At 44.0% G+C, this 11,145-nt stretch overlaps 1 protein-coding gene across 1 annotated transcript in view; it reads right to left on the reverse strand.

Annotated features, from left to right (window-relative positions):
• Positions 1 to 9,379, reverse strand: part of ANGEL1 (angel homolog 1 (Drosophila)) — a 19,398-nt gene extending 10,019 nt beyond the window's left edge. The window contains exons 1-4 of the mRNA XM_015418353.1: positions 9,210 to 9,379; positions 5,454 to 6,041; positions 2,186 to 2,412; positions 1,753 to 1,822 (exon numbers count right to left, since the gene is read on the reverse strand). Of these exons, the coding sequence (XP_015273839.1) occupies positions 1,753 to 1,822; positions 2,186 to 2,412; positions 5,454 to 6,041; positions 9,210 to 9,273 (949 nt within the window). The 5' untranslated portion in view covers positions 9,274 to 9,379. The remainder of the gene's footprint in view (positions 1 to 1,752; positions 1,823 to 2,185; positions 2,413 to 5,453; positions 6,042 to 9,209) is intronic.
• Positions 9,380 to 11,145: the final 1,766 nt, after the last annotated feature.

The following is an 11,145-nucleotide window of genomic DNA, read 5'->3' on the forward strand; positions in this document are numbered from 1 at the left end:
AACCTAAGCCAGCCCTTTATTTATCTAGACTGAGAGGAAGGACTGCCTTTCTGCCTTTTTGCTCTTTCCTCAGAACGAGGGACAAGGCTCCTGGAGGAAAACAAGTTGATAATAGAGAAATGGGAGAAAAAACACCAAACCCCACTGTGGCCAGCTTGCTCTTTTCCTGAATAGCTGCCATAGTGGTGGTGGCTGAATGTTCTCTTTTCTCTGGCCGGCTTGTAGCTGCTTGAGTGCAGCGGTGAAAATGCAGAGCCTGCAAAGAAGGGAGGGCAGTGGTTGGAGAAAACAGGCCCTTTACTTCCATTCCTGGCACAAAGTTCAGTCTAGGGACACTGCCTCCACCCCCTGTGATAGCACCTGTTTCAAGGTGGGAATCACCTGCCCATCATAATAGCCTTGCTCATTTTCCTGGGACATGGGGTAGGTACCACACTGGAGTACAGGGCTCAGAACAGCCACAAATAGCTTGTCAAAGAGCCACATGTGGCTCCCAAGCCACTGAATGAGCATACTAGTCTACACTAACAGCCGCCAATGTACATTAAATTTATCCCCACTAGAAGTCACCTCCTGAGCTCATCCGTTACACTACAGCTCTGGTCTACAAGAACACCCTCCTGAACAATTCTGTTTTGCACATTTTGTGAAGCAACAGGTGCATGGGGGCCTTCCTAACAGACTTAGGCAGACCATTCCGTAACATGGGAGCAACCACAGAGAATGCACATGAACAGGCAGTTGCCCATTTTACCTGTTTGCAAGGTGGCACCTTCAGACAGCTTGGCTCAGATGAGTGGAGCTGTTGCAGCAGAACATAGCAGGAGAGGCACTCACAACAATTTAAATAACTAAAACCCCAAGATTGCAACCCTAAACAAACAGGGCCCACTGAACTGAGTGGGACTTGCTTCTGAGAAAACATGCACAAGATTGGGCTACAAGTCTCTGTAAACAAGGTAGAACAAACCTAGTTCTCCAGACCTTTGCTTTTAAAATGAACAGCCAGCAAAAACATCTCTTGCTCTCCTTTGGAAAGTTGGGTCAAGCCAAACAGATTCAGCTTTTTCAGAAGAGAAAGTAGAAAGCAGGAAGTCATGTCTAGGCTTGGAGATTCCCTGCTCTGACAGAGAAAATTCTGTCTAAAAGTCTTAAGACACCATTGTCTTCTCAGACCAAACTAGACATTTCAAAAGAAATGTGTGTGAATTCAGCTCATGAGATTTTCTTCTTCTTTGGGTGGCTGTCAGTCTGAGAAATGACAAGGCTAGAATGTGCATCTTTAAACCTTCTCTGTCTAGTTGCTATTCTGTACAAGATCTCCCCTCATCCTACTGCTTCTTCCTCATAGGAAAAAAGTGTGGGGGGAGTGAAGAAACAGTAGGAAGCAAATGAATTAAGGCCCCCACCCCCCGATAACAGCTTGTCATGACTCTTCATTACAAAAAAGGATGTGGGGGACTGTTACATGCATTTCTATTTATTGCCTACTTTTGCTCTCAGGATGAACAATACCACAGATGTACTGATATGGTCCAGTCCCATTCAGGCAGCCAAGGGAACAGGCCACCTCCCTTCTAAAGAGTGATAACCTCAAATGGTGCAGAGAAACTCTTCATAGCCATGTGTGCTATTAAACTTAGAAGGTAAAGCAAACAGTTTCAGAAACGCGGCAGCTAGTAAAACTTTCCACTCAAGAGAAACGTTCCTGAGCTAGCATCAGAATCTAAGTTCCAAAAAGGGAAGTTATACCCATCATCACAAGAGTTGGTTCCAGCTGCTCCCAATAGTGATTCTCCTGAACCTCCTGGAGACAAAGAATCTGGAAAGAAATAAAGGATGCTGGTTAGGAGCTGCACTTCCAAGGCAGAGCAAGTGCCCCCATTTCAGCTGCTTCTGGTTTAATACGTTGTCTATGCTATTCCTAGGGTGGATGAAGGGAGGAAAGGAAGACTACGGGATATTCCAACTGTAAAACTTCTATGCCTGACACAGTTCTTTACCCTTTCCCATAAATAGCTATTTATAGCTAATTATACAAATAAATATATGCAAATTTACACAGCATGCAGAGTTAGAATTCTTAATGAAAATTTTTGTTCTGTTAAATAACCTACATACAAGTAACTCTGCAATTTTATAACTTGCACAGTGAGCAATACAGATAGGTCCAAATGATACTCACATCAGGATCCCAGTGCTGGATCTCCTGTAAGAGATTTGCAAGACGATAGCTCCAGCTCAAAATGTCTGGATGGCAATGCATGTAAAGATGAGGACTCTGTTCTATCAAGTCCTGAGCCAGAATATTGTAGGACATGACTCTGAACTCAAATAAAGATCCAGCATCTGAGCTTGGCTCTGAGATACAAGCCTGAGCAGAAACATCTTCCCAGTCCCTCCAAAGAATCTCTGTAAAACAAAGAGAGAGGAAGACAGATATCAGATAGATATATGCCAGGAATTCCCTTCCCATAACCCATTTCTTTTCTTTTTCTTTTTTTGGCCCCCTGAAGGGGATATTTTAAATTGCATTTTCTAAAACTAAACACTACATGAAAAGTAGGAAAGGGACTACATACTATAGGATAAAGTAAAGAAACCTCTAAAAACCCAAGAGTGAGTGTCATACAAACAGCTTTAACAAGATTACAAGCTTATATAGCTAAATATTCATATAAATTCATTGAACATGTTCATCATCTTTCATACTTCTGCTCCAACTGAAACATCGTCTACTATGACTTCTTAAAGAGTCTAAGAAATCTTATTTTAAATATTCTTTAAACTTCAGAGTTATAATAAGTCATTTTTTATCTTTTGGCTTCCTCAATCTATAGCCTTGTTTTGGGGGCGCAGCCCCCAGATTTGAGTCTGATTCTTCACCAGAAGATGACTCTATTCCATCTCCATCTTACGACTGCCTTTGTCTTCTTCTTCTTTCCCATCAGTTGGACAGCTGTGCAGGTACAGGAATTCATTTGCTTTTTCCAGAGTGTCAATTTTTTCTTTTCCATTTGCAAACTTAAAGATGACTCCTTCGGGGAAAATCCATCTGTAGACAATTTGTTTCTTTTGAAGGAATGCGACCAAGTCTTTATATTTATGCCTTTTCTTCCTTATTTCAAATGGTATGTCCTTTAGTACCTTAATCTCTTTGCCTTTGATTTTCAGGGAGACTCCATTGGCTGCTTTAAGAATTTTATCTCTGACATTTCTTCTGGAGAATCTCACCATCACTTCTCCTGGCAGATTATTATTCCTTATGAATTCGGTATATGATCTATAGACCATATCAATGTCATTTTGTAGAGTATCCGCTGCAATTTCTGCCATTTGCTCCAATGCTTCACACATTAACTTAAGTGAGATTTCCCCCTTTTTCCTCAGGAATTCCCTGGAATCTTAGGACATAGCTTGCCTTTTCCATTTGAAGTTGTAGCAGTTGAGACTCATCTATTTGTCGCTTCTTCTCCATTGTCTGCATTTGTTTTTGCAGCTTTTTGTTGGTGGTGTCTACTTTTTTAAGTTGCAATCCCGATTTGAGCTTGCTGTTTATCCAGCTTTCGATTTATTTCCATCACTTGTTCCAGTAGAGGGCGCAATGCCTCACTTAATAACCTTTGAAGGTCTGTGTTTGTGTCCTGTCTGGGCAAAACACTCGCTGGGCTGGTACTTCTGGTGATCTTAGCTTTTGTTATCTTCTCCCTCTCGTCCTTCTTTATGGGAGGCACCATTTTTAAGGAACTGTTTACTTTTTATCAAAAGTTATCACAGTCCTGAAGTTTTCAGTTACGCTTTGTAAGTTCTTAGAAATTGTTACATTCAGTCTGTTTCGCTTTAAAAGGCTCCCCCCCCCCCGGTTTTACGACTGAATTCGCTTTCAGTTTGTCTTATCGGAGGGGAGTTCCCTCCCCCCCTTGCTTCCCAATGGGCGGCTTTTGGCTCTTTTCGATGTTCTTGCTTCAGTTTAACTCACAGTTCAATGATTATATGATTTCCATATCACTTAAGTTGCAAAACCGCTAGATCACCCGGCGCTTGATCCGGTGTGCGTTTCTAGTTCCATCTGGAAACTCCGTAGTAGGACCATCGGGGAATGGATGCCCCCCCCTCGCCGGCTTTGTTGCCGGAGGAAAAGCCGTCTAGCGCCCCATGGCTTGGAACCCCTCACAAGGATTCCGTGGGGAGTGTGGACGATCGTACCCCCTCCTAGCCACGAGTTCTGGCTATCGTCTCCTGGAGGTCCAGGAGAGCGACCGCCATGGCGAGCGCCAAAACCGGAAGTCCCCATAACCCCTTTCTAAGCTGCTGAGAAGAAAATACTGGTCATCCTCCAATTCCTTGAAGAATCTGGAACAATGACATGCCCAATAAAAGATATTTTTATGGCTCCAAAAATACCATCTCATTTATTGTGGCATGAGCTCTTACAAGGAAAAGCCTACTTCACTAGATAATTTTTTGCTGCAACAGGCTGATGTGGCCATTCTTCAGGAGCTAGAATTTCAGAAAGGTGTTCACTAGTACCAAGCAAGTACATGGATTCCTTTCCTAGGAACTATATTGTGACACTTCATCCACTCCCTAGATGACAATACTCCCTGAGTAACTCTCTTGAGTTATTTTGCCATACCAGTCTGATCACAGCTGCCCATAAAGCTTCCGCCTATGCTTTATGAATTAAAAACTCAGAAACATCCAGAGATAAAACTATACAACAGACTCAATTTGAAAGAATTTCTTCAAATCCTTTAAAGCCCTTTATGGTCAGGGACCTACCTACCTGAGGGACCGCCTTTCCCCATATGTTCCCCAGAGAGCACTACGGTCAGGGTTGCAAAATCGCCTGGCCCTAGGGACGCCAGGCTAGTATCAACCAAGACCAGGGCTTTTTCTGTGGCAGCCCCAACTTGGTGGAATGAGCTGCTAGAAGAGACCAGGGCCCTGCAGAACCTTTCACAGTTCCGCAGGGCCATGAAAACGGAGCTCATCATCTATGCCCTGTGCCAACACCATTTCTAGCCCAGGCCCACCAATAGTGGATCCCATCGCCGAATGCATGTTTTCATATGCTCTCATATGTTTACATATCACAGCTTTACTGCCATCGCTATGTTAATTGGTTTTAATAACTATATTGTGTATTTTATATTAATATTTATACTGTTGTTTTATCTATTGCTTTCTTATGTAAGACGCCCTGAGCCTCTCTCAGAGGGGAGGGCAAGGTAAAAATCAAATAAATAAATAAGTAAATTCAAATACCCAAAGAGCTCAGCAACAGAATAAGATGTGTGCACAAGGCTGTGGAATCTTTGAAGAATTCCAAGGAAAGATTGACATGGATATTTCAGCACTATCAGGCAAAACTAAAAAAACATGGCAGAAATGACACCCCTGTGTTAGCACAGCATGATCACAAACATAGGACAAAATACATTTGTACTGACCATGATAAGGTATTTCCGCTGGGAGTGGCTGAAATTGATCTGTGTTCTCAAAAGGAAACACAACGCCCTCTGCTGTCACCACATCAGTCTCCTGAGCAGGACTCCAAGCCAACACAGCAGGGTCTTCAATCCACACTTCTGTGGACAGAGGTGCACCGTCAACAGCCTGAAGATTAGCCTGGGTCCTTAGTGCTGTCCATACAGTATTGTCCTCTATGGCCTCTCTTTCCTCTAGTGGTAAATTTGCCAATGCAGTTTCTACAAATTCCTGTAGTCCAGAAGTCGTTTCATTCTGAACCACCTGTTGCTGCTCCTGGCCATCAGACTGTGGGGCCACATTCAAATCGCTTAAGCTTGTCATCAGTAGCTGTGGGCCTTCCAGCCACTCAGCAGCCAAAGTGGCTGACACCTTCTCTGTTTCTGAAGTGCTCTCATTGGTGTATGGCCCCCCAGCTTCTTCCTCCAGCCACTGCTGCAGCAGGGCTTGCTTCTCCTCTGAAACTGGCTTCCCACAAACCGGAAGGCCTTCTATATGGGCCGCTGTGCTCTTCACCAGAAGCGCATTCTTTCGGCATGTAAAAAAACCATCTGCAAAACAATACAAAAAATCAAAACCTGTTGCTGATTAAAATCCATTGGTTTCTTACAGGTAGCAAAAACAGGTGCAATAAAGAACTATTTAAATTCAATAGCAGAATTAATAGGGGGACAATCTAGATAACAGTTGGTGTGGTATGGCAGACTGCTTTTATCTTCCCCTGAAAATATCTGATGCTACTGTTTTCCACAAATGTCTAAGGCAACCCCATCTTTGTGTGGATGTGATCCATGATTTTGAAACTTGGAGTTTAGCAACACCAAGACTTTTTAACTTCTTCAATTATAGCAAAATCTCAGCTAGAGATTTGTACTGTTCAACACACTAAGAACTGCTTGCTGATATATTCTGCTCTCATGCACACCATGTGCATTCACAGTTTTCAATGCTGATTCTTAAAAAGTGAAAACTGAAGAATTAAATTATATTCATTTCGAAAATTTGAAGACCAGACTAGGATGTCCTGTTAATAAGAAAGATGAAGCAGGATAATTTGTATTCTGTCATAAATTCGTAAATGAGAAATGGGACATAATAGCACAGAATATTAAAGGCCTATATTCTTCAACCATCCTCAAAAAGGATGCCATTGAACTAATGAAAATGGAACAAAAAAAAGTTAGCATCAAGAGAGGTGAAATTCCTTGCTCTTCCCGGGGCAAGTAGCGATGGTCACCAGGGCAAGCAGCTGCATATACAGCCTCTTCACAGCAGTTTTTCCTCAATTAAAAGGAGCTGTACATTACTGTTTTGGGTAGCTGTTCTGTCCCTTTCAAGCTGGAAAAGGCACCTGGGACAGCTCTTTCTGATCATAAGAAAAAGTGCTACAGGCAAGCAGCAATACTGGGTCTTGTGAGTACTTTCTCTCTAGGACAGTGATCTGAGGATAAGAGGAGATGTAGACTAAATGACACTGCATTTGAACCAAAAGGAACATGAGGGTACAAGATTCATGAGAAGGGGCTAAATGAATTACACCTAGAAAGGAAACCAAGATATAGGCAGTAAATGTATGGGTCAGTATTTAGAATACAAGTCAGTATTTACAATACATCTACACTACAAGTGTATATCTTCTTAAAATCCACTGAGCTTCCCTAAAAGAAATCCCTCTCTCTCCTTCACAGAATTCTAGTTGCCCAGAATAAGCAGGGAATGGCTAAATGTACTTTAAGTTATTTGTAAATATGCCCTATGAATTGTTTACATTTTGGTTGAAGATGAGGAAAAGGGTTTTATCAGAATACATTGGAAATATGACATAAAAATGTATGTAGATCTTGTCATTGCTTGTTTATATGTTAACTTTACACCATTCAGTGATGGATAAGGCTTCCAGCTGGGAGAATCTGGGGGGTGAGACTGGGAAAAATGAAGTGCACAGTACTGAGATGTCATTTCATGGATGAGTACCCAAAAGTAACATGAAAGCATTCCTGATGCTCTAGGAATTCCTCTAGTCTCTACAGTAAAACCCATAGAGATTAGGAGAATTCCTAGAGTGTTGCAAATGCTACAGCATCCCCTCTCCATTTTTGCTCCCACTGCTCCACTGAGCAGAGTGGGGGGGGGGAAGTATCCCACCAAAGCATGCAACCTGGTAAGCCTAATGATAGTAGATCAATTCATTTAATCAGTTGCTTTCTATATTGGTTCCAATACTTAATTAAGGCCCCGGTCACACGGCAAAGTTGCCGCGGGAGAGGCACGGATGGTGGGCGGATTATCCGGGTGTGATCACACCCCAACATCTGGGAAGTGGAGCGCACTGGTGGCTTATTGCCGACAATGCGCCTTAAAAAACTAGTACCTCCAAGGTACTAGTAAACGTTTGCCACGGGCTGCCTCCAGACACCCGTGGTGTGATCGCACCAGCGCGCAGCATTCCCCTCCGGTCCCTCGTTTACCCGCCGGCGCTGAGGGAAGGACCCGTGGTGTGCTGCCAGCGTGTCTGATCGTGTAATCGCACATCAAACTGCGCCGGGGCAATTAGCCATGCCTTCCCCCCCCCCCCGGGATATCTGGCCTGTGTGACTTTACTTGGCTTTTTAAAGCAATAATGAAAATAGGAGAAATTGGGGAGAAGATTTCGAGACTAAGGTTAGCTTTTTGTTGTGGTATGGTAACAGCCACAGCTCTCCAATATGTATTTATCACTACAGTATGTTTGTGGTAGCTTTAATAAAATTCTGAGAAAATGTGAAAAGTTTAAGATTAGGTTTTGTGGTAGCAATAATTAGAAAATACGGCCATTAAAATACAAAACCATGAAGGAGGAAAACGAGTCAGGCTCCTAAACTTTTGGCCTGGTTTCTAAAGTAAAGCACATGTACCAAGGTCTGGCATAAGAAAGTTTCCTTTAGAATATGAATCAGACTAGGCCTGGGGAGAAGAGGCACTTCCAGCAGCTGTTATGGTAGTTTCCACAATGCAAGTTAAATTTAAAATAAGCACTTAAAGATGTTGTAGGCAGGACAACTATGTGGCTTCTGTGTTCCGTAAAGCACTTACAACATATTTGAAACTAAGTGAAAAAGAACTGGGCCATCAAACTTATGCTACATGGAACAACAGCTTCTTAACATGGTTTGAACAGCGAAGAACATCATCCAGGAATTCTGGTTCCCCTGTGGAGCACCCATTCTCAGCACTGCAAACTGACCACAAAAAGGCTGGTCAAAAAGATTCATCACTGTGTATTCAAACACCCGCCCGGCTTCTCCTCCCCTCGCCTGTTAATGGGCGTTTCGATACATAGATGCGAACACTGCCGGGTTCCAAAACAGATATTCTGCCCTTGTGTGACTTCTGAGGGAAAGTTATTTACCTCTCTGAGGGAAGCCCCGCGAGCTCACTGGGAGAGGGAAAATGGCGGGGGGTGGGGGTTATCCTGCCACATAAGACCCGCACTGCGTGGAGAGGGAGGGGGAGAGGGAGGGAGTGACAAGCGAACGAGGCGTTGACACTGTCCTCGGGATTCCTGTCAGGCCTGTTCACACGACTTCCCTGAGACGAAGCCAGGCCGGGGCCTCGGCCGGCCTCCCCCAGCCGCAGAAAAGACACCTCAGAGGTGTGCGTCGAACCCAAAATGAGAGGAGGGCGCCGGCCGCAGAATCTGAGAGGCGGCGAAAGACACAAAGTGAGGGGGGGAGCGTTACCTCGTAAAGCTTGCAGAAGCCGCGCCACGGGCAGCAGCACGTAACAGAGCACGGTCCCGATCATGCCGCCCGCTCCTCCCCTCCTCGTTGCCAGCCACGCGCGAGCCTGGCTCCGCCTCAGCAAGCGGAGGAAGACTTAAGCGGGGCTCGCGCGGTGTTGTTGCCGCAGCCCTGCTAGTGGGCCAAACCGTTTGGCTGGCAGCTGCTGTTGCTCTAGGCGCTTCCTTGGCGGCGGCGAGGGGGGGCATCTCCAGCCCAAACTATCCTACCCTCAGTAGTTTACTTTGGGCTGGAGATGTCCCCGTTTCTCTTCCCAGCAGGTTACACAGACCGAGGAGGGGTAGATCCCGTAATACTCGCCCTTGTCTGGCTTCTGTCAAGCCGAATAACTCCCACCTTCCTGGTTTGGATTTGTACTGGAAAACGCTTATGTTGGCTTCGATTTAGCCTGTTGAATATTTCCTTTGCTTTGTGTGTAATTAAAACTGACATTTAACTCACGTCTCACTTTCTAGGAAATGATTGTGTAAATAGCTTGTCAGTTTTTCAAGGGCATACAAGTAAACAGATAAGGTCCCAGTGTTCCTCCACCAGGCACCCCCCCACACACACACACCCTCTTAACCTTTTAAAATACCTCCTCCTCTTTGGTCTATTCAAATGTTTGTTGTGTGGGAATTTTCAGTACAGTAGTTACCTCAGATTCATAAATCTAAAGTGATTGTTTTTGAGAAGGCCCTGGATCACAATAGTAGGCACAGGTCAGCTGGAACCTTCATAGAATTAAATAAACTGAAATTTTAGAAAGTATTTTTATTTTTTTTAATGTAAAATAAAATGTTTAGGGTTTTGATATTAAAATCCACGTTATTTCCTCACAAAGTTTACTACTCAGTCTCAAGGGTTAGGAAGAAAACTCAGAGTTTTAACACACATACTTTCATTTCTCTAATTAAAGATCTCCTGAATTTTAAATCATACCTGGGCCACATATTCTAATTTCTTTTATTATTGTTATTATTTTGTTCCCTGGGATGTATGAGATGACTGTCTTACCTGAACTGTGTTTTATTAAATTTATTCCTTGTATATCATCATGATTAATTTTTCTGAAAATAAGCCCTTTCGTAGCTCTAGCCTTGGTTTTATTGACACATACTGAAGAGTTAGACATGTCTAAGAACACAGTATCTTTCAATAAAGTTGGGGTGGGGGCAAGAAGGTGCCAGCCACTAATGTTCAGTGTGTTCCTTTCAATTGTTTGCACGCTCTGGGAACTAGAATTGCTACAGTCTACCATGATTTCGGTGTCCTCTCCCATTGTTTGAGCAGGTAGAGGTCAAAAGTGTTCTTTTCTGGTGCTGGGTGTTCAGATTAGAGATTCTGCTGGCATACAACCTGCTGAAGGTGGTTTCAGATTTAGCATTAAGGTCAGTGTTCCTTTAGCTCAGTGTTCCTTTGCCTATGGCTGCTGTTATATTCAATTTGATCTTCTGTTCTTTCTGATCAAATGTCAAATGGTTTGATAATGGTGACAGTTTGAAAAATCCCCTTGTCATGAACAGAACTGATGAAGTTGAGATTGTCCAGAACTTGGTAGCCATGCAGTTGAGGACCTATTAGGATAATCTGTGGATAAATATTTCTGATAGCACTCTTTAGAGCTGACTTGGCTGGTACTCTTATTGAAGATCTTTAGAATTCAGAGGTCCCTGCCACACGGCAGGGAAAAGGACGGCTGAACTGCAGCGAATCTGAGCCGCACCAAAGTTGAGACGCCGTGGCGGGATCCCACGGATCCCCCGAGCCGCGGCGTGTCGCTCCCCGGCACGATCAGCTGCCGGGGAGGAAGAGTCTGATGGGAGGGGGAGTCTGCCGAACTGCGCATGCCCGAGCATGCGCAGTACGGCCGGGGGCTGGGATACGGCGGCGCAAG

This window comes from Gekko japonicus, unplaced genomic scaffold (assembly GCF_001447785.1).
Source record: "Gekko japonicus isolate JY-2015 unplaced genomic scaffold, Gekko_japonicus_V1.1 scaffold3, whole genome shotgun sequence".
Taxonomy (NCBI): domain Eukaryota; kingdom Metazoa; phylum Chordata; class Lepidosauria; order Squamata; family Gekkonidae; genus Gekko; species Gekko japonicus.